This window comes from Sminthopsis crassicaudata, chromosome 2 (genome assembly GCF_048593235.1).
Source record: "Sminthopsis crassicaudata isolate SCR6 chromosome 2, ASM4859323v1, whole genome shotgun sequence".
Lineage (NCBI taxonomy): Eukaryota > Metazoa > Chordata > Mammalia > Dasyuromorphia > Dasyuridae > Sminthopsis > Sminthopsis crassicaudata.
Window position 1 is genome coordinate 426,437,528 of NC_133618.1, and position 23,928 is coordinate 426,461,455.

Below are 23,928 nucleotides of genomic sequence, written 5' to 3' on the forward strand. Positions count from 1 at the left end.
ATAATATTCCATAACATTCATATACCATAGTTTACCCAACCATTCTCCAATTGATGGACATCCATTCATCTTCCAGCTTCTAGCCACTATGAAAAGGGCTGCCACAAACATTTTGGCACATACAGGTCCCTTTCCCTTCTTTAGTAGTTCCTTGGGGTATAAGCCCAGTAGTAGTATGGCTGGGTCAAAGGGTATGCACATTTTGATAACTTTTTGGGCATAATTCCATATTGCTCTCCAGAATGGTTGGATTCTTTCACAACTCCACCAACAATGCATCAGTGTCCCAGTTTTCCCACAGCCCCTCCAACATTCATCGTTATTTGTTCCTGTCATCTTAGCTAATCTGACAGGTGTGTAGTGGTATCTCAGAGTTGTCTTAATTTGCATTTCTCTGATCAATAGTGATTTGGAATGCTTTAGTTTCTTAAAAGGAGAAGGAGGTGGCCAACCTCTCCATTACCTTTGCCAAGAAAATTCCAAATGGGGTCACAAAGAATTGGACAGTATTGAAAATGACTGAATAGCAAAATGCAAAGCTACATAGATTACTATGAAGGCAGATTCATAAAGCTCCTTGAGGGAATGACCTGTGTCTTATCTCATACACATATATTGCCTGCACATGGCATATTCTTATCCTTGATGATTCTTGTCTGTGACTTTTCATAAATTCTTCATTCAGGTAGTTCTTTTAATACCATGTGGATCCCAATGAAACTTATTTTTTATCCCTCACTTTGGCTACATGAAGAGCCCACTTCCTTTTGTGAAATGATATTTTTTTGATGATGCTTTTTATGTCACTTCTTATACAAGTCATGATTGGTATTATGCTGTGGCCTACTTTTTTGCCTACTTCATTTCTTTTCTGGTCATATGGACTATTTGTTTTTATTCTTCTGAGATGTTTTTGTGGCAGAAAACTTTATCATTGCTAAAAAGAGTAAGAAAAACAAACAAAAACACTACATAATTTCCAAGATTTGATCATCTCTTCTCCTTCTACTGATCTTTGAGCCTGGTTCATTTTCCATCACTAATGATTGATCAATATGTTCATACTGATGGACCAACTCAATGGATTGCTTATCATAATCTTGGCAACATCCTTTTCATCCACTTTGTTTTTCCTATGTGGATGGCTAATCAATTTTTCTGAGACTGGTAGTAGATGTTTGTTGAATTTAATTGCTTACAAGTTGGTCAATTAAAGGAAGGCCATGTGATGTAATGATGAAAAAATTAGAACCAATGGCATTAGACCTGAGGGCAGAGTCTTAACTCTGATGTTAACTAGGTATGTGATTTCAGGCAATTCATTTTTAGAAAGGGGTACATTTTCTATGCTCCCAGAACTGTTAAGAAAATTAAATATGAACATTTCTAAAAAGTACAAGTGCTGTGCAAAAATGAGTATGTAAAGTTAAGAATATTATGTGCTCCATGTAGTCCAAGGCATGAGGAATGGAGTGGCATATTGCAACTGAGATTTCATCCTCTTCTTAGCCAAGATGTATCAAATGGAGAAAGAGGAAATTATTGTCTTTCTTATATTTGAGAGGCCATGTGATTAGTAACTTCTTGGGAAATCTGTGTGGCTAATGCCTTCACTGAAAAACAAAATGAAAGCCTGGGAGGTAATAAAATGTAGTTTATTAAAAAGCATACCGCATCATGTTTGACTCTTCAAACCCCATTTGAAGTTTTCCTGGCAAACACTGAAGCAGTTTGCCATTTCCTTTTCCATCTTATTTTACAAATGAGTGAACTGGGGCAAACAGAGTGAAGGGACTTGCCCAGAGTCACACTGGTATGAAATGTTTGAGTCCAGAGTTGAACTCAGGTCCTGATGCTCTAAACATGGAGTCACTTAGCTTCCCTGGGGTTAGAAGACCTTAATTCAAATACTTTTAGCAAGGAAACATAGGAAAATTGTTTCAACTATCTGGTTTTTAGTTTCCTTGTGTGTTATAGAATAGTGTTAAAGTAGAATCCATAGTTCTGAACTTTTTTGTCTCATGGATGCTTTGGTATTCTGGAGATATATACCCTTCTTAATGTTTTTAAATGAATTAAATAAAATTCATAGAATTAATAAGGAAACCAATCATAATAAAATATAGTCATTGATATATATGCATATATCTGTATTTTCATGTATGTACATATGTATACACACATATATTTGTTATGTGTATGTGTCCATGAATACCAGTAATCCCTGATCTAGGTGGTTTCCTGGCATATAGTAGGACTTTAATAAATGTTTGATGACAAAGTTCCTTCTTTGTATAATTGTCCAGGAAATTACTTGAGGTTCACATCTCACATGGTGTGTCTGCCATTGGGAAGATCAGTAACTCCCAAAGAGCAGGGTCCAAATATTTTTTTTTTTTCTGTATCTCCAGTTTAGCCAAACATGGAGCTCTGCACAGGTGGGAGGCCTCAAAAAGTGATTACAGAATTGAACTGCAAGAGAAATGATCTATTCAAAATGTTTATTAGTGTTGGAAGAAAAAATGCAATGGGAAAATGTATACATCTCAAAGCCTCAGTTCACTACAAAAATTCATATCACAACTTACCCAGCTTAGTGTCAGGTCCCAGGTCAAACTGGGTTGTTTCTCTTAGGAGAATGGTCTCAGGGAGTAGTATATTTTGGCAGAAAGTGACTTTGTTTAGTTGGATTTTGTATGTTCTCTCCCCTCCCCCCTTTTATTTTCTGTTGTCAAAGTATGACAGTGATATGGGCTAGTGTTTTTTATTTATTTAGTTTTGGGTGTCAGCATTTCCCTATACTCAGGCTTCTCATTCCAGAATAAGAGAGCTATTCATACCAAGGAGAGGTGTTCAGATCCTCTCTTTAAGATGCAAAGTTTAAAGTAAACATCTCATCTTTATTTGGAGATCCAACAGCCTTTCCCAAGGAAGGTTTATAAAAAAGTACATACTTTATCCAGTTCCAAGCCTAGTACAACTCCTTAGGAATAGTAGGAACCAGAGCAATGTTTTCTTGAGTTTAATTCAAAATATTTGCTAAAGGAGTATGATAAGACCACATGGAGAGTCCTCTACTTTCCTTAAGTTTTCCAGTTGTCAAATTTCCCTGATACAACATTAGCAGGCAACATTCTGTATTCATTGGGAAGGGGGAAAAAAACTGAACTATACTCAGCATGTTATACTCCCAGGGATGTTGTAGGTTAGCAAGAAATTCACTTCATCTGACTTTTGATAAGAGAAACAAACCAGTCGTATCCCTCCTTCCCTCCCTTTCCTTCCTTCCTCCTCCTCCTCCTCCTCCTTCTTTCTCTCTCTCTCTCTCTCTCTCTCTCTCTCTCTCTCTCTCTCTCTCTCTCTCTCTCTCTCTCTCTCTCTCTTTCTCTCTCTCTCACACACACACACACACACACACACACACACACACACACACACGTCAAGGTGTGTGGTTAAATTTCCAGAGTAAGCCATTTATATTGAAATGAAGACAGGAAAATAATAAATACAAAGATTAAGTATTTACAATTGCAGCAATAACATGAGATGCCAGTAGATGATTAAACACAACATATTTACACTGAGGAAATAGGAAAAAGTCATGCTACAGACAAGACCAATCCCAAGAAATTGGGATTCAGTTGATTGATGCAAGAGTCATGGCTATATCTCTGGCAATCAAAAATTATTCTGGTCAGGTGGCCTGTGAAATGATGGGGAGCCGCAGATGGGCTTACTCCTTCCCCATTAAGGCAGTGGCATGAGGAACTCAATAATCAGTCCTTGATTTTCCTGGCAGCAGAATATGGTATTATTAGGCAGAAGCTGGTTTTGGTGAATCCTCCCTCCAGCCCTAGTGGAGCTGTGAATCATGCAAGGGTAAGATGACAAAGAGGAGGTTGAGACCCTTAAGACTAGTCTTTGGCAGGGCAAAGAGTTAGACAAAGAAGGAACTTGAGCTTTGGCTTTCCCTTTTTCTGTCCTTATCCTTAAGAGTCTTCTAAGGGAGAACTAACAGGCTAATATGCGCATCTCTGACAGAAATATTTTGGATCCTCTTCCTAGGGAAAGGAAGAACCTATCCCCATAGCTTTCATAGTACTCTGGATAGTATCTGGTAAAGGCAAAAAAGGATTCCATTTTATCTGACAGTCTTAGAAGGCAAGAACTAGGTAGATGGGAATTTGAGTCAGTGATTCGTTAATAATGATAATGGATTAAGCCTACTATTTCCTTCTTCTCTCTATTTCTTTCATTTCTTCATGTTAACTTGCTTCTTCATTGCAAACCTTTGACTCTCCTTCCTTGGGAATTGAATATCAGGCTCTTCTCAAAATGGACTGTCTTCCCCAAAAAAGTAGGCACTCCTACCTAGTTAAAAACACACCTTTTCTTTTCTCTTCTCTTGGATGCTGGCAGCACAGACCCCTGTTTTAGACATAGCTCCAGGAAATAAATAGTGTAAGCTGTTCTTTAGCAATCTGATAATGGAGAGAAACAAAATTCTTAGGAGAGGCTCTGCCAGATGCAGAGAGTGTGTGTTTCCTCCTCATTTGAAGGTCTTTTTCTAAGGGGCTAAAAGTCTACATTACTTATACATTCATTTATAGGGCTTCTGCCTGAATTCTAATGGTTTAAACATAACTTTTAGAAAATGAACTCAAAGAACAGCATATATTCCCATTAAATGCATGGGATCATAGCACAGTACTTTGAATTGTAGTAGGTGCTTAATAAATGGTGGGGAAAAATGAAAGAAAAACTAACAGGGAGGAATAGTAGAGGATAGAATCCTTGATTTGGAGTCAGAAGACATAGGTTAGAAACCCAGCTGGGTAACTCACTTCTTATATGACTAGGAATAATTTACTTGACCTCCTTAGTTTCCTGATCTGTAAAATGAGATGGTGGGACTAGATCCTAAAGGTCACTTCTAGTCAGCAACCTATGTATATTTTTTAATGATAGTTCTTGTCTTGTCTAAACACATTTATTTAGATGACAGAAATAGATGATTTCTAAAGTCTTTTCCAGCTGACTTTTAGGATCCCATGGTTTTAATGACCCGGTAGCCTTGTTTAAAAGCCATTTATTTAGACAACAGACAAGTAGATGTCATTGGATAAATAAAAAGCCAAATTGTGGAGTAAAGCAGTGGTTAAGATACACGTGGGGGCCACTTAAACAAGCAGTTTCACCCATACAGGGAACAATGGCTCAGAACAAAACCCAGAGTTCTCTGTATCAAGGACCTGGGCAAGAAACCCAATTTCAGCTTCATACCAAGCATCACAGCTGACTCTCCTCTTCCTCTCAGCCCTTCTTCTTCCCTGTATCCCCAATGATGACTTGACATTCATAGCTGTATCTGAATCCAAATCTCCAGGGACCCCAACCACTCTTTGGGAAGTCAGCACCAAAAGTCACAGAGCTGAGCCTAGTATTGGTGAAATGGGTGGGCCCAGGTGGAAATGTCCAACCCTGTTCCCCCCCTCCCTAATTCATATTCTCCCTCCCCACCCCCACAACAGAGCAAACCATCAGACTGACATCCACTTGGCTCTATTGCTCAAAAGAAGACAAAAGTTAAAATGAAGACAACATTTGGAGCACTCACTTAAATATGTGTAAGTGCTAAATTCACCAGGTCCAACCAAGAGCTGACTGCCCTTGGAGTCTCTATCTCAGCTGCCCCTTCCACTTATTTATACACCTTTGATGAAGTCCACGATTCCCTTAATACCCTGCATGTGACATCCCCCCTCTTTAATGGTAAATGTTTTGGAATGTCCATAGATAAGAAAATGGACTGTATGGAGGAAAGATTTCATGATCACGAGCATATTTTTTCACCTCCGGATGTCTGAATACTCAGACCGTTCATCCTCCCACTCATTACTTCCCTGGGATCCCTGAGCTCCATGGCCTCCAGCTTTGCCCCGGATGTGGGCATTTAGGTGAGTTTTGCTACCTTTTTCCCCCTTGGCACCTCTGGAAGCATCCCTCCCACTTGATTCTGGGAGGTGGTATCCTAGATCCCCTGGATGACCCTGGATGGTCTTGGATCCTTCAGCCTGCAGCTGTCTGTTGGGAGTGGCTGCTGGCTCCCCCTGAGTAGCTGAGGTGCAGAAGCTCAATATGGAACAAAGGCTTCCCCAGTTCTGTTCACACTGAGCCTGCACACTTCGGGTGATGGCCTCCTTCACTTCTTCCCCACAGGTCAGCAGCATGTTCACCAGGTCTACATAGGGTCTGGAAATCCAGGTACAAAGAAGGGGCCAGATGCCCAGGGTAGGGAAGAAAGAAAGAGAGAAGAAAACAGACACTAAGAATGAAATAAAACAGTGGAACGTGCTTAGGAAACTCGAGTATAAGGGCCCAGTCCATGTTCCTCCAAACACTACATGGATAATAAAAGAACAATTCTAGAACGAGAAAGGATTCAATCCATCCATGTCTCAGCTTTTGCTGAACTCTTTTAAGGGGTTTCACATAGAAGTGTTTTAGAAGAGTGACCCTAGTCAAGTCAATTAGACAAAAATATGTGATCCATCATGAATAAAACCAAGTGTTCAATGAATACCTAATACTTAGATGAGTAACTTCCTTCATCTGTAAAATAAGGGGGTTGGCCTTCGTAGCCTGCTGTAAATCTGTGATCTAAGGTGCTAAATGCTGGAGATGTAAAGAGATATGAGACATGGGCCCTAACTATAGGAGGATTATAATTAATTGGAAAGGAGAAAAGATGCATGTGTGTGTGTGTGTGTGTGTGTGTGTGTGTGTGTATACACATAGAAATTGGGCCATATATATGTATGCACATATGCAATATATATATATATATATATACACACATGTGACATACACAGGTATATATAGAAATATACATAATATATACATAAATGTACATGTTTGTATATAGTTAATGGAGGGGAGAAAAGGGATGTATTTATGTACAAATATATGCACATACAAAATATATCCCTTTTCTTTTCTCCAATACATAGATATGTTTCTCTGTGTATATGTGTATACTTTTATATACTTATGTATATATCTACATGTGTATATAAAAGGCCAGTACAAAAACTGATATTTATACAATATTTCAAAATTGCTTTCTATCAATTATTTAAGACTCATAAGAGCCTTCTGAGATAGATACTATAGATATAACCCTCCCCACTTTATAGATTGGGAAAATAAGTCTCAGAAATGATGACTAACTTGTTCAAAGGCACAACATTAGTGTTATTGATAGACTTGAACTCTGGTCTTCTTGACTATGAATCTCCACAACCTCTCAGTAACAAGACCAAATACAATAAGTACTAAATCTTGACATTTGGGTGGCATGGTAAATAGACTAAAGGACTCGGGGAAATAGAGAAACCTTAGTTCAAAACCTGCCTCACATACTTCCAAGCTATACCATCCTGTCCAACTCACTTAATCTTTCTCAGTCTCAGTTTCTTAATCTGTAAAATAGTGATGGTAATAATATCTACCTCATGGGTTCTTGTGAGGATAAAAGGACAACATGTGTAAAGTGCTTTGCAAACTTTAAAGTGTTATAATTATTTAAAAAAATAAAATAAATGAAAAGCTGAAACAAAAAGTTGCTTTGTTTGTGAAATGGAGATACCTGTTCATGAATTAGTTGGAAGAGCTAATGAAAAAATAATCACTTTAATACAAGGATTTATAGTTTACAAAGTATTTTCCTTGTCATTTTAAAGATGGTAGGATTTGGGCCTGAAAAAGACTTCTGAGATTATGTAATTCAAAGCTTTTTAAACTGTGGGTCACAATCACACATGAGGTTGTGTAACTGAATGTGGATATTGCAAAATAATGATTTATTATTAGTAAATGTTTGATCATATACCTCCTTATATATCTATATATCTAGAGTTGTGTAAAAATTTCTAGGATGAAAAGAGATCAGGAAGACCTAATCTAGTCATCTGATTTTAGCGGAGATTCAGGCCCAGAAAAAGGAACTGATTTGCCCATATCTGATTGTAAGGTAAGCTCATCTGGCTTAGTAGAGGAATGCTGGATTTTTAAGAACCCCATTGGAAGTCTTTAAATAAAGTACTACATAGGGTTAGCCAAACCCATACATACGTGGCTTACTTAGTCCCTGAACTCATAAAGGTTGATGTTCTGACTTGGGTACTTACCAGCAGAGGATTTGGATAAATCAGTTTGGTCTGGGGCCTTTCCAGGATGAAGAGAAGGAGGAACGATTAGTCTGTGGGGGTCCGTAAAAAGAACACAGTATTCTATTTTGACACACTGGGGTCTGTAAACCAGTGTTGACATCACTGTAGGCAAATCATAGTTTCTCTGACCCTCCATTTATAAAATGGGGGTGGGAATGTCTGCCTGCCTTACCTCACAGGAATGTGGGGAGCAAAGTAAGCCTCTGTAACAATTAAAAGGGCTTAAGAAATGACTGTAGTTATTCGCTTTAATTCCCTGAGACTGGAGACGTGCAGAATGCCTATGCTGAGCTGCCCTGAATAAGGGCTAAGTGTCCTCAAGCAGAAACATTCAGTTCTCTGGCCACTCCACCTGCCTTGGGTTACGTTGTTAGGAAAACGGTGCCAGAGGAAGGAATGGCAGAGCTGTGTGAGCCATCCAAAACCAGGCACAATGCCTCCTTCCCACGTCTCAAGGCCAGTCTGGGACAGTTTCTTGTTCAACTCTTAGTGTTTGCTTTTTAAGGTTTTCTTAGCCCACAGGGGCTACAATAGCCCAAAAGTCCAATGCTATCAGGAATGTGGCCAGCCATGGTTCCTAAGTTATCCACTTCTTCACTTTTTGCTTCCCAGGGCCCTTAGTGTTTAAATATTTCTGCTCTGAGCCATTATTTGGGTCATAAAATTCACTTAGGAATGTGTGCTCACTTAAGAGAAGGAATAAAACTCCCTATGGCACACCGTAGTAGAAAAAGCATTGGGTTTGAATTTTGGTCATTTTTATGCAATAGTGGGAGCCCAGAAATCTTTTTTCTAGTTGGCTCTCCTATTTTACTGTCTGTGTGATCTTGGGGCAAGACTGCTTCCTTTCTCTGGGCCTCAACTCCCTTTAAACTAAGGAAAATAAAGCATTTATATAGCATCTACTATTTTCCAGGCACTGTGCTAAAACCCCAAACAAATAAAAAAAAATCCCAAACAAATATTAATTCATTCAATCCTCAGAATAATGTTGGAAGTAGGGGCAGCTGTTTTCCTCATTTTATAGCTGAAAAAAGTGAGGCAGGAAGAAGTTAGATGACTGATCTAAGGTCATATAGCTAGTAAGCTGTCTAAAGCAGCCTTGAACTCAGGCCATTCTGTCTCCAGGCCAAAAAAGTGCTCTATTTATTGCACCATTTAAAGTGGGACTAAATGAACTTTAAGTTCTTGTCCAGCTCTGAATCCCCAAATAAAGCAATGAGGACTGACTTTGCAGTCTTAGATTCCAGCTCCTCTTAAACTGTGGTTCCAACCTCATATGGAGTCATAACTGAATGTGGGGGTTGCAAAATTATGATTATCAGTATATATTTGATTTATATATCTATTTTATGTTCAAAAATTTCTCAGGTGAAAAGGGTTGTGAGTAGCAAATGCTTAAGAGGCCTTATATTATAGTTAATACTTATATTAAGTAATGGGCAGACTTGAATTTTTGCTTGTCATATATGCTACACTTTGAGATCCACAAAGGAATGAAGTCGTATTTAAAATCCATCAGTCTTTATGAATCCTCAAGCTTCACTAGAGGGAAAAATCAAAGCCCTGAAAAATGAGGTACTTTTTGCAAGTTTCCATAGCAAATGGAAAAGACATAGAGACTTTAGACTTCCTATAGATACGTTGCTGCTTGATCCAATAGAGAGTGATCCACAGTGGTACAGAAAACAACCCTGAATTTGGGATCAGAAGCCCCGAGTTTGAATCTCTGGCCAATTATTATCATTATCAGCTGTGTGACCTTGAATAATTCAATTTCTCCCTCCAAGCTTCAGTCTCTTGTAAAATAAGAAGACACCTCTGAATTGTAAACCCTTTGTTTGTCCTGACAGTGCAGTATTTAACAGAAAGAGCATCAAACTGCATTTAATGAGCCTCTAATTGCAAATGAAATCTCTAAGGGAGGCAGAGAAACGAGACCCAGTCCTGGTTGCATCTGGGGCTGCTTAACTCGTCCAATCTCCATATTGAACTCTTAGAAGCAGAACAATGTGGTGAAAAGAATTTTGGCTTGGAGTTCGGAGACTGAGTTTAAATCCCAACTCCGATACTTAGGAAGCTGAAGCTGCATAGCATTGGGTAAGTCATTTTACTTATCTAAGTCTCAGCTTCCCAATTATTAAAATGGGGGGGGATATTGGTAATAATAATAGTAATCATAGCCATGATAATACTAATCGTAATGCACTACCTACTGTTTATGGTTGTTGTGAGGGAAAGTGCTTTATAGACTTGGGAGTTATTACTGTAACTCTATTTTCTGCATTTTACTGTCTCCTTCTCCAAGGAGAGGGGTGGAGTCAGCTGTAACCATCCAGGTTGGTTGGCTGATCTCTATTCTTCAGCAGGGGGCCTTTTACTCAGTTCTTGGCAGCCCACGGAGGTGACTGGGAGTATGGGCTAGGCAGCCCTATTCACTTAGCTTGGAACTCTCTGCCTGACAAGAGCTGCGTACTGTCAGGGTGTGCAGAACACAGCTAATCTAAGTTGCGTCTTGGGTTGGCACGATGCCTTCTCATTCTGCAGCCTCAGTCTGTGTCTAATGACAAAGCCCAGCTCCTTTAACTGGGTGTCAGCGAGGCTAAAGGATTTAAAAAAATACTTGGAAGGAGACGTGCCTGGCAGCTCCAAACCACTGATTGTTGCCAGCAAAACAGCAACAGTGTAACGGCTGGAGAGCCAGGGTGGCTGGGGCTTGGAGGAGTGTCTGATGACACCAGAAAAGTTTTTGGTTTTGGGTGTGTGTGTGGGATGGTGATGATGGTGGAGGAGACAAAAGAGCAAAGATACTCACATTTGTGGAGTATATTCTTTCCTCACAATAATCTGGTAAAACTGGTAGTGCAGGGATTATTATTCTCATTTGATAAAGGAGGAAACTGAGGCACAAAGAGGCAAAATGATTCTGATAGTCACATAGCTTATAGGTATCATAGCCTCAATCTGAAATCAATTTGTATAGCTCTACAGAACGAAGTTTTACTTAAGACTGAATTTTTTTTTAAAGGTTTTTTTTTTTTTTTTTTTTTTTCTTTTAAGAGTCAAGAAAAGAAGGTTTACCAAATGTTCTGACTGACTGAGGAAGTGGGCTGGTAGATATTCTAAGAGTGACTGTTTCCTTGATCTCCACATGGAGGATTGAAATCTTTTGGTACCCATTACTCTAGTTGTGACTAGAGTCTCAGGCTACACTGACATTAAAACAGGCTCCTGCCTTTGGACTGATAAAACAGACAGCGTTAGGTCTACAGGAAGAGGAGCTGGGTTTGAAACCCTGGTTCTGACACAAAGTCATGCTACGCTGGGTTATAGCACTTAATTTTCCTGAACTTCACTTTTCTTGGCTCTTAAACAGGGATGATAAAACCCTGGAAAAGAATTTTGTCAACTTGTCATGACAAGATCATGCTGAAGGCCAGGTTTTCCCACCGGGGTTTTTACTTCTTTTTAGAATCTCTCAGTGTCCCTGAATACTAAGGGATCTGTGCAGTTTGTCCCTGGGAGCCCAGAAATAACCCCACAACATGGGGGTGGGGTAGGGTCCCTGAGGAGATTCCTAATTCTTCAAAATGGGTCAAGCCCTGACCTACATTCCAGGTCCCACCAGAAAACTCATACTTTTAGGGAGGGCTCCATCATTCTTTAAAAAGCAGACAGTAGTCCCAATCAGAAAATTTAGCAATACTTGTTTAAAAATTTTTAATTCTAAAGGAGACCATTCCAGAAAGACCCAAGTTTCTCTAAGACATAGAAGAATAATAGAGACTTCTAAGTTAATCTTCCCATTTTCAGTGCATGGAGCCAACATTTTTGTTTCCTAAATGATGTGTTGGTCATGCACGTGAATGAACTTGGTGAGTGTTTTTTGGCCATGAAGCCTATTTGCCTCTTGTCTTACTTAAGAGTTTTGAGGGACAAGCTCTCATTCCCAGAGCTGCTTAGAAAGGAGAGAGTTTCACAACTCCCTCTTCACCTATCACAGGCATGTGTGAGAGATTAAAGAAAGGCCATAGTTAGGAACTCTGAAATGGCTTACTTATTTGCTATGAAGTGAGCTGCCATCATGGGCCAGGGGAAAGGTTTAGGAGCAAGATTTGAATTTGCTTTCAACTCTTATCTCTGAGTGCCTCAGTTTCTCTCATTGAAAAGTAAGAAGCACAACTTTACCATCTAGAGATGTTGTCAGGCTGAATAATAATGAAACACTTGGAATCTACTATCATCTTTCAGGGGAAAATATTTAACAATTTTTTAATTGAGTTTGTGGATTTTCCCCATACTACTAGATACTCTCATTGGATGTAAGGGCAGTCTATTCCATGTCCCAAGGTAGGTTGCCCCATTCCAGGACAAATAGAATTTTCACATTCTCTTTTATATAGGGTTGATTCTGGAGTTTTAGGTGACATTAGTGGGAACAAATCTTGCTATAACTCTAGGCATCTTAGGTCATCAAAAGATATTGAGATTTGGTGAGTTTGAATTATAAACAGCAAATTTCAAGGCCTTCAAATCACTAGCAATCATTGGAGAGACTTCTGATGCATAGAAAAAAGAAGACTGCATTTGGAATCCAGAGATCTTTCCTAAACAACTCAGAGTCTCAGTTTATTTATATATAAAATGGGGACAAAAAAAATCTGTACTACCCATTTTACAGAGTATCATGAGGATTAAAGAGATCCAATATAAAAATGGGTTTGTAAATTTAAAGCATCTATTAATATTTTTAAACATACTAGGGATTAAATAAATATTTTTTGAATTGAATTAAATTATGATATAAAGGCCTGCTATTATTTGACCTACTTGACATCCATCCTGAATCTATTAATCACTCTTTATTTTTCAGAATAATCACATCCCAACGTCTCACTTCAGAATTTAAAAAAAAATTCCCTTTAGTTCATGATGAGGTTTTTTTTTTTTTTTTTTTTTTTTTTTTTAAGTAACCCTATCTGGCTTTCTGGGAGAGTCTAGGTGAATGGTGATAAAGAAGGAGTAATCTCCAGTGTGTGGGACTTTGGGAATGAATTCTCTGGTACAGTCTATGACAAATTATATCTCTTTTTAGGATCCCAGTTACGTAACAGGGATCATGTATTTTACTTCACAAAGCCGTCTTACTGTCAGGCAAGATACTAGTTGGTTGTCTCTGACTTATTTTAAGAGTTCTTTAAGGTCTTAGTTTACCTAAAAAGAAGTTGAACTTGGCCTGAATTCTTATTGGGCCACTTACTACTTGTTTGACTTTGGGAAAATTTGGGAAAATCATATCCCTTTTGAGCCTTAGTTGCCTCCTCTATAAGATGGTGGGCTTTGCCTAAATTATCTCTATGGTTCCTTTAGTCTCTAAAACTTCTGATGTTATGATAGATGTGGATTAAAGCTGTTTCCTTGATTTAATCTAGCAGTGGCTCATAGGATTTCATTAGAATAACCAGGGAACTATTTTTTTTCTTGAAGTGACACCAAAGTGAGTGATATTTCTGAGGCCCTTTTAAAGACTATCTTAATAATTGTTTTAGTAAAACTTTCACATCTCAGATGCTTCTGGGTTTTGAAAAGGTAGCTGATACTTTTTACCATCATGCAAATGCTAATGGGAGAAAAGGCCTGGAGGTGCCATTAGGGTTTTGGGTAGAAAATTGTAATCCTTTCTGTTTTTTTTCAGGAAAAGTAATTATTCAAAAAAGAGGTCATCCTTCTTTCCCCCAACATCATTCCCAACCAGATCAAAGCAAGGGAAAACTCCTTTTGCTGCTAAATTATGACTAAGCAGCCAGAACTCACTCGTGCACTAGCAGATCTTTGAAATGAATCATCTCCACCATCACTTGTATGTTCTCTTTGGCAGCAGAGCAGAGGTTGTGTTTCAGGTAGCATTCCCGCTGTAACTGGAATACCATCTCCTTGATGGCTGGGCACTTCCGGCTGATGCAGCTGAATTTGTGCCTCAGGGCATGGGCTTTACATTTCAGGGCATCTTTAATGAAGGATTTACCCTGAGCAAATAAAGATGGGAGGAAAAGAGAAAAAAAAAAGTGCACATTGGGAGATTTAAATTCTTGTACTGTCACTCATAGATCAAGAGCTGGAAGTGACTCTAATGACCCTAGAAGCCACTGAATCCAACTCTCATTTTACAGATGAGGAAACTGAGGCACAGAGAGATTAAATGACTTGTCAAGTTCACAAAAGCAGTAAGAGTCAATATTTGAAGTCAGTTCCTTAGATTCCAAACCCAGCATTCTTTTTACTGACCTCCAGTTTCCTACTATATAACTCTGAGTAAGCGTTTTCCTCTAAGTTTGCTTCCATATAAAGTAAAGAGTAGAACTATACAATGTCAGCTTTAGCAGACTATGATTCTATATGTTCACATTTTATGTTTGTTCTTTCTGGGCTGACAGCTGTAATAGTTCACTTTAGAATAATTTGTTAAGTGAAATATTGTAGTAGGGAAAGTAACCCAGTTGGAATCAGGAAATTTGGGAGATCTGGGGTAAAATTCTAGAATGTTTTGATAATTACAAGCTATATGACCTTGGACAAATAATTAAAATACTGAGCTTCAGATTCTTCATCTATAAAATGGCTAATAGCTACTACCTAGGGGCAGCTAGGTAGCACAATGCATTCAAATTTGGCCTCATAATACTTTGGGCAAGTCACTTAACCCTCATTGCCTCCAAAAAAATTCAAACCAAAACAATAGCTACTGACCTCCCAGGGTTGTTTTGGAAAAAAAAAAAAAAATCACAGTGCTATTAAAAAAAAAAAAAAGCTGTTGTCATTCTTATTAGTCAGGAGGTGGGGTCAGCTAGACCTTGAGAAATAGCAAGGCTCTCTATGCCTTATTAAAGTTTTTTTTTTTTTTTTTTCTTTCTACCCATTGCAGACGCTCTCTGATGGAAGCTCCAGTTATATCTGACTAGGCAGCTGTAGCTTTCCTCAGAATGATCACTGATCAGGTTTATACCTACTGTCTTCCCACCCCAATTCTCCCTCAGGGTGCTCTTCCACTCTTCCCCCCCTCTCCCCACCCCTCCCTCCCATGGAAGGTTCCTTTTGCATGTGCTCATTGTACATGGATTCCTCAGTCAGCTGTAATGAATCGCCTTGCTCTTTTTCCTTCTGCTTCCATTTTCAGTCTCAGGGAGAGATATTAACATAGGCTTTTCTATCTTGCTGGAAAACCAGCTGGAATGGAAAGAGCACTGGCTTCCACATCAGAGGGACTAGGGTCAGACTTCTAGCCTCTTCTTATTGCCTCTGTGATCAAGGATAAGCCATTCTCCATTTCTGAGTTTTAATTCTTTCTCTGTAAAATGAGGGAGTTGGATTGAATGACCTCTGAGGTCTCTTCCGGCTCTAAATCCTTATGATCCCTCCTGCCTAGGACACTGCTTCCCTAAATCCCCACGAACTTTCCTCCCACACCTTCCGGAGGAAAATTCCTTTCCACTGGAAAATGATCCCTACTCTTTTAAGCTATTAGAATTGTTGTCTCTGTGACACTTGCCTGGCAGCATCTGGAGATTTGAGCTACCCAGATGACATGGGCACTCCCCCTCCTCCTCTCTCTCCCTGCCTTGGAGTGGCCAAGCCAGCCAGCTAGGCACACATCTGGCTTACAGTTCTCTTTCCTGGCAGCCCTATTGGTATCTTATTCTAGAAAAGAGACAGTTATTACGGGCTTCAGAAGGGAGTTGGAGCACTTAGTTCCTTTATCAACCTCCATTGGCAGATCAGGCTTATGTATCAAAATTTGCCCAAGTCCTCACACTTTCCATTACAATAGCAATAAGCTGTTGCAGATGACTTTACCTCATGGCTTTTAGATAGACACAAGGAGTTACATAGGAGTCAGAAAAGTAAAAAGATTAGGACTAGAATTCAGGGGCTATTCAGCACATTTCTATGGTTCTCTCGGAAGCAATTGCAATATTTGAATATATTTTCTTTGCAACAGAAAAAAATCTATGTAGTTCTCTTTCCTTTGTCTTTGGCTCTTTGCTTTTCTTTTTCTTCTCCCTACCTTGCCACCTTATATCCTACCTATCTCAAGAAATAAAAAAGATCAGTCATTGTACAGAGTAATAGGCACATCTGAAAACCTTCCGGAAACTGAAATCTCTAACTTTGAGAATTGTGTATGGGTATATATAGATTTTGAAAATAAGATTCTTATCTTAGGACCATAGCAATTAATAAATACATCAAGTAACTGCCTTTCTCTTCTGCTCCTTTACTTATCATTATTTCAATGTTTTAGGGATCTGTGAAATATAAAAATTAAGCATATATTCTGCTACTCTGTTCATTGGTGAAGAAAGCTAGTCTAGTGGAAAGAGCACTCAATTTGAAATTGAAAAACTTGCGTTTGGGACCCATGTCTGCCATTATTGATCTTGGATATTGGATAAAGTGTTTGCTTCACCCTTCTAGGTTTGCTTTCTCAACTCTAAAAGAAGACCGTTGTGACTAAATGAATTCAAAGATCCCTTTTGGATCCAATTTCATATTATCTCTCCATGCCACAGTCTTTGGAGAATTTCTAGGGGAAAACAATTTCATCATCTGGTGCTTAAGCCATTTCAGTTTTGCTAAGTTGTTCCAATACAAGGACAGACACGAGTCTATTACCAAGTCTTCATGCAAAGTCCTTCTAGCCTGGTAGGGGTAGCCAAAACTTTCGTTCCACTGGCAAAGCCTTTTAGAGCTTGGAGCCAACTGTTAGTAAGGCATCAGACCAGATTCTTAGTAGAGAACCACTCTACTATGCTTACTAATTCCAGGGAATGTCAATTGGTTTTTGTCTACCAGGAGCGATGGGGAAGTAGAGCTTCAGAGCTTATCTATTCTACTGTTATTCTGCCATCACTCCCTGCTGCCTCTGACATCTCTCAACCAGTACCCCAGCCTCTAGCTGCAAGTCTCTTTTAGCCTACTTCTAAGGAAGGGTATATGATGCCAGTTACTTCTCAATGCCAAAACCAAGGGGAAAACATCTGACGACAAGAGACAACACTGCTTTGTATGCATTGCTTACAGAATAATATCAGCTCAAGGCTAATATAAACTTCAAGGTTAAGTCAAAAGTAGTTGGCCCATCCAAATGTTTTCATCTCTTCCCAGTGAAATGGAAGAATAGGTTTATAAGACTTAATAACAGGATGCTTTAATAATGTATAAAATGGTCTGGGGAGAAAATGAAGGCAAGGGGCCCAATGTTATATGCTTTCTGAAAATATATTTTTATTGCCAATGTCAGAGCCATTTTTTTTCTTTTTTTGCTGTTTGGCTGCTATGCTCTATGTAGTAAAGTTGTTTTCATTACGATTAACATGAAACTAGTCGTGTATTCTACCTAGATTAGAATTAGTTAAAGTGGAGAACTGAGGGCAGCATGGAGATTCTTGGGGGAGGATAGAAACAGGAAGGCAAGGACCATTCAGATTGTCCCACTGGAGGCAGTGAGGAATGGCAGAAATACTGAGTATTTCTAGTTAGAAAATCTGAGTTCCAATTCAGTCTCTTAATAGAGCCTTTCCCTTTCTCCTGCCTCTGTTTACTTATCTGGAGGGTGAGATGGAATGAACCAAATGATGTTCTAGATACCTTCCCAAGTCTAAAATCCTACAATGCTAATAAGAGGGGAACTTGTTTGTATGACTTCTCAGCTTCAACTAACCTTGCAAAATGGGCTAAAGTAGCTTCTAAAATACTATATACTGTGATCAACAGTGAGGCATAGTGAATTGAGCACTGAATTTGGAATCAGTAAGATGTACAATTAAAAATGGACTCTCAAAAGCATGGGAATCTCTCTGTGGGTCAGATTTCTTATCTATAAAGTTAGGGATAATGATATATATATCTATATCTATAGATATAGATATATATACACACACACACACACACACACACACACACACACACATATATATATACACACACACACATCTTTTCTAGACTTGGACTCTGTTACTAGATTGAGAACATGTGCATTTTTATATTGGTTTTATATTGGTTACATGTTTGTAAAATATTATGAAAACCTTAAAATGTCTTATAAGTGCAAATTATCATCATAATCATTGCTTTTGTGTTCTGAGAGAAATGATAATGGTTGTCTTGTATTTAATAACTTATTGTTGAATTAGAAGCAAGGTTTTTTTTCTACTTTTATCTTAATTTTTTTACTAATATATTATATTTACTTAAGTTTGTAATATATAAGAACTCTCTTTTAAAGCTTTAAAACTCTACCAGGAATTTTGGAACACCCTGTATTTTCTGCATATTTGGAGTCATTAAAGAATATTGCTATTCTCAAAAAAAAAATACTGTGTTAGACTAACTTATCCCTAAACTGTATGGTTGCAATAGTGTGTGGGAGCAGGAAAGTGAGGGTATCAAGTTGGGATGCCATCTCAGGATTTCTTTTGCCTTCCTGGGTGTGCACTTTTTGTCCTGAACTTGGTCTACATTGTTCAGATTCCCAGATGATTGCTCAACTTTATTTCATTTTGCTTACGCACATTCAGCCTAAGAGCCCAGAAGGGTTTAATATGGAGTCAATTCTGTGACCCCCATAATACTTAACTGAGCACTAGGGGAGGGGACATCAACTTCTCTTAAATTTTTATGAAATCGGCAAGATTAGATTAAAAAAATGTTTTTCCTATGAGCATTTCACAAAACCTTTCACACTACACATTCAATGACACTTCAGATTTTTCTTTACCTGGGCATCAAATTTTCCAGCATTGTGTAGGAAGGTCATGCAAATATCATGCAAGCCTCTAATCTCACAGGAGTTGTTTTCAAAGCACTCAAATACTCCACATCCCACGTCGCCAGCATTCACCAAGCAATGCTGGATTTCCGCTAAAACAAAGATTTCAAGACAAATCCACACAAATAGTTAGACTGGGAAACTGAGGAAACATGAATTTAAAAAAAAATTCTAATGACTATTTTAGGGCATGCAAAGCACAGGACATTGGCATGTAGTAAAAGCAAACAAACAGAACCCCCAAAATAAACAAAATTTAAAAACTCTAGTTATTTGCAGAATTCAGACCTAACCTGCATTATAAAAATAGTATCCAAAAAAGACAGTGTTCTGCCATTCCATTTAATCCTACCATTTTCACTGAACCCTTAGAGGTAATATTTTGTTTTAGAGCAGATGGTATTTTAAACTCTGCTTATTAAGTCTACCAGGCAAGTATTTTTTTTTTAAATAGACTCCTTACCTCCCTTTTACATTTGCAATACTTCACCATTTTGGTGGTATTGGTTAAATAAAACATTTGTCTCTATTTAGATCTGTAGGAGCTGCTGCCTATTAAATCCCATCCATTTCCTGCCTGGCAGAAAAGGATCTCTGCCAAATGGAGTTTCAATTCAGCTTTATGATTCAACACCTAAAAATTAAAACAAAATTCCTATTAAGGCAGTGCCTAGAAAACCATCTGCATTAAAAATACCAAGCTGGTGGAGCTGTGGTTTGCAAGGAGCTTAGGAAGAGAGTCAACTTGGGGGCAGCCTTCAGGGCTAAGTGAATGATGCCCAGAAGCTGAATGATCTACTCAGTTAGAGGCTCCTTTAATTAGAACTCGAGAATGCGACAAGATTTCATTTAATTTTCCATAAACCCAGCAGTATGATCCGGCTCTCTAGCTCTCTCTTTCCTTTTCTCCCCCTCCCTCTTCCTCCCTTGTCCTCTTAGGGCAACAATTTATTTTCTTCTGAAAGGAATGAGAAGAAAGAGATTGCTTAAATACTCTTTGTAAATTGGATAGTGGAAAGAGCAGTGAATTTGGAGTCAGAGGAGCTGCGTTTGAATGCTAGGCTCTCTAAGCACTATCTGTATGGGCAAATCATTTACTTTCTCTCCAAGACAGTTTCTTCAATCTGTAAAATGATAACATTAGACTATCACCCTTTTCAGCTGTAGGCTCTATGACACATTCCATCCCAGTCCCCCCTTAATCTTATTTAAACGGTGATAAAATGAAATCAAAGTAGGCCCACAGTGGAGCTATGACAACCAGCTTCAGGGTAGTCATTAACTCAGGGAGCACCTGGGTACACAGGACTGAAAACTGGTAGTGACCTTAAGAGGTCAGCGCTATAAGAGATCTTATAGATAACTGCCTATCCCTTTCATTTTACAATTCCAGAGTGGTTATGGAGCTTGCCCAAGGTCACATAGACAGTAGGAAAGAACCCAGTGCCTCCCTCTAGCTCCAGTCTGCTTTCTCCACCACACTTGGTTGCCTCATGCTATATTAGGAACTATATTGTGTTATTCTCTGGGAAAGCTTTACAAGCAGCCCTGGAGGGACTAGTGGTTGGAGTGGCGACTGATTCTTTGTCAAGGTTTGGTTAAGATCTTGGATTTGGAGAGGTAGGGCTGGAAACTCAGCTGAATGAAGTCTGTGTTTGGCACATGGGTGAAAAAACTCCTTTCTTCTCCCTCCTCCATAACCCCCCTCCCCCACTGCAGTCACAGGGTGCAGAGAATGTTTCATGCTGCTGGGCTTCACGTGTGATCAGCCCTAATGGGCACTCGTGCATTCTAGCTCGCACGGGGTTTGAACTAGTGCCGCTGCAGCATTAACACGGTTAAGGAAAAAAAAAAAAAAAAAAGGCGTCCGGGGGTGGGGAGAGCAAAGAAGCTGCAGGAAGCTTTTCTTTCGCTCTGGGAAAAGGTCCAGCCCCGTGCATTGCACGCTTGGGCTCTTCCAGGAGGCTCGCCCACGAGGGTTTGAGGCGCAACGGCAGCAGCAGTCCAGTTCCCGGCCAGTTGCATCATTTTTCTTCGCTCTCTGCTCTGCGCCAGAGAAGAAGGCAACGGCCGGTTTTGGAACCGATCCCGCCTCCCCCACCCCATCCCCAACTCTTTGAGCTGTGTCTTAACCAAAAGCCGGTAAGAACCCGTGGTCCCCGGCTCAGGAGAGCGAACTAAGTTAACTGCTCGCACACACAGCATCTTTCCAGATGGAAGCCAAGGCGCTGGGCTGAGTTTAAGCGAAGTAGGGGCACGAGCCAACTTCCCAGAGCGAAGCTTGAGCCTGATGCCCGCAGTCTAGGATTGGGAGCCACGCTCCTTCACACCGCTCAGTTGCCCAGGGTCATAGGACTGCGAGGTAGAAAGAATCTCAGAGATCCCTCGCCCCCCCCCCCCTTTTTAAGTAAATGAGGAAACTGAGGCCAAGAGGGGAAGTGTTGCTGCTACACTAATATAAGCTTCCTTGAAGCTTTCAAATACGAGAACAGCAGCAAGCAGCCCTACCCCAATCCAGGCAGCTCATTGCCACGGCAACACGTGAGGATTCAGGGCTACCGGTGCCTGAGCATTTCTGTGCAGAGGAAAAGTCGGAAACCCGCGAGCAGTGTGCCAGGCGATCAGGGGGTGGCCCAGGAGAGTTTGCATGCTAGACCGCTGCTCGATAACTCATGTTTTCTATAGGATAGAAAAAAAGAAAGAGAGAGGGAGGGAAGGAGGGAAGGAGAGGGGAAGAAAGAGAGAGAGAGAGAAGGATAGGGAAGGAGGGGAGAGAGAGAAAGAAGGATAGGGTAGGAGGAGAGAGAGCGAGAGAGAGCGAGCGAGAGAGAGCGAGCGAGAGAGCGAGAGAGCGAGAGAGAGCGAGAGAGCGAGAGAGCGAGAGAGAGAGAGAGAGAGAGAGAGAGAGAGAGAGAGAGAGAGAGAGAGAGAGAGAGAGAGAGAGAGAGAGAGAGAGAGAGACTCCTGCTTTTGCACCCATTGCATTAAAGGGGGTAGGGGTTGAGTTGGTTTTGGGGTGGTCACAGACTGCAAAATCCAGTTTTTTTACAGTCACCGTAGCACCCATTAACCTACCTGTGTTTTGCAAGGAGAGCCGTCCTTTCTGCGGAATGGCTCTGTCCTGCGTCCCTTCGGGTGGATTAGTAGCTTCAGTCCCCAGCACGGGATCGAAGCTGACCAACACCAACGCCAGGGTCACTAATTGGCTGAACCGCTCCACACACATGGTTGCAGTTACAAAGCTCCCGCTCTGAGAATCTTTACTCTTTGTGTTCCCTTCCTCTTCCTTCGAGTATTCTCCTCCTCCTTCTACTCTTCCTCTTTCTTCTGCTTTTTCCTCCTCCTCCTCCTTTCTGACTCCACAGAGCGCTCGGGAAGGGAGCTCTGTAACCTCTCTTCGGGGAGCATGTGACCCGTGCCGTTGCCAGAGCTGTGGAAGTGCCCAGGAATGGAAAGGATGGTGCTTCAAATATCCCTGGAAGCTCTGGTGTCATTTGAATGAAGGAGTCGAGCAGGTGTTACCCCCGAGCCCCGACCAATCCCAGCCCCATCCCCGTTTGACTATATGGTCAGGGGGCGGAGCTTGTTCCTAACTACTACACGCTAAGGGAAGCTAATATTAGGAAGAACTTGCCGACCTGGATGCTACATGCATCCACATCTATACGCATATCCTTACCCATCAATATATGCTTATAGAAATTGCTGACAGGGGAAAAAAAAAAAAAAAGGTCACAGCTGTTTCGAATTTACCTGAGGCTCCGGGCTTTAGGGCCCAGAAGCAGAAGCGGAAGCCGGGAGACAGCTCCAGTCCTTTCTGGGATTCAGTGCTACTGATTCTAAGAGAGGAGAAACAGCCGGGTATAGCTCAGTGCTGTATTTGTAGTAGAAGGACCTAGGTTAGAATGCTGGCTTTGCTTTTCATCACCTATGTGACCTTGAGCAAGCCCCTTCACTATCTGGTCCTCAGTTTCCTTATCCGTGAAAGGAAGGCATTAGGTTAGACTTTTTTTTTTTTTTTTTTTTTTTTAAGGTCCTTTTCAACTCTTGATTCTATTAGATGCAAAAGAAGACGTGGATCTGCATCTTTGGGAAAGTTTCCCGTCTCCTAGTCATTATTCATAAAACCCAGCATGACCGAGGGCAAATTTCAGCCGGGTTGCTGGTGAAACGGAGCAGCTTCAGAGCACACTAATTCTGGTCACTGTCATAGTTTGATTTGGGGTTTGGGGAGAATGGTGGTATGAAGAAAATGTTCCTGGGCAGAAAAACTAGAAATAATATTCTGTTTGAGCATCTCCCCCTTCTCCACTGTTTTTACTAATTGCATAGCTTTGGGCGGGAAACCGTCCTGACTGGACTGAGACAATGCCAGACAAGGGGGGGGGGGCACGTGAGTTCTTTCCTTGCACCCAGGCCCCAGTTTGAGCTGGGACACGAAGAGCCAGGTGGAAAGCTGTCTCCCCCCTCTCCCCTCCCCCTTCCTTCTCCCATTTTCTTTTTGCACGTTCTCAGTATGGAAATAAGGTAGCCAAAACAGGCAAGAGAAGCTTGGTAGCCTAGGCCTTCCTTGAGGGCGGACCCAGAGCCCAAAGGGCACTTGAATCCTTTGCAAATAGGCTTCTCTTAAGGCGCCCAGAATGTCCAGAGCCACCGCCGCCGCGCCTACCGGACCCCATTCTTGGGGCAGCCCTTCCCAATTTTGAGGTGGAGAAAATGCATTACTCTGTAATCTTGGCGAGTGAGTGCTTCTCCCCCTTTCCCCTCCTCTTCCCCCCCCCCCCCGCAACTTCCAACTCCTCCCTCCCCCCAACAGAGACTCCAAGCGATTTCCGCTGTATTGTGCTCGGGCTGCGGGATCGAGATGAAAAG

The 23,928-nt window shown here is 40.5% G+C and overlaps 1 protein-coding gene across 1 annotated transcript; it reads right to left on the reverse strand.

The window, feature by feature from the left end:
- Positions 1-5,074: 5,074 nt before the first annotated feature.
- STC2 (stanniocalcin 2) lies at positions 5,075-22,616 on the reverse strand. Its single transcript, XM_074292091.1, has 4 exons — positions 22,132-22,616; positions 19,006-19,148; positions 14,046-14,257; positions 5,075-6,252 (listed from the first exon to the last, which is right to left on the reverse strand). Exons 1-4 carry the CDS (start codon positions 22,280-22,282, stop codon positions 5,850-5,852), a joined length of 909 nt encoding a protein of 302 aa, XP_074148192.1. The 5' UTR covers positions 22,283-22,616; the 3' UTR covers positions 5,075-5,849.
- Between the last annotated feature and the right edge of the window lie 1,312 nt (positions 22,617-23,928).

Bases quoted from the DNA above. Each gene is read 5' to 3' on its own strand.
- STC2 (XM_074292091.1), bottom strand. From the start codon at position 22,282: ATGTGTGTGGAGCGGTTCAGCCAATTAGTGACCCTGGCGTTGGTGTTG. The intron at 14,258-19,005 runs GTAAAGAAAAAT...TTATTTGCTCAG, and splicing joins CTGGAAAATTTGATGCCCAG to GGTAAATCCTTCATTAAAGA. The intron at 6,253-14,045 runs GTGAGTTCTGGC...CTGGATTTCCAG, and splicing joins AAAGATCTGCTAGTGCACGA to ACCCTATGTAGACCTGGTGA.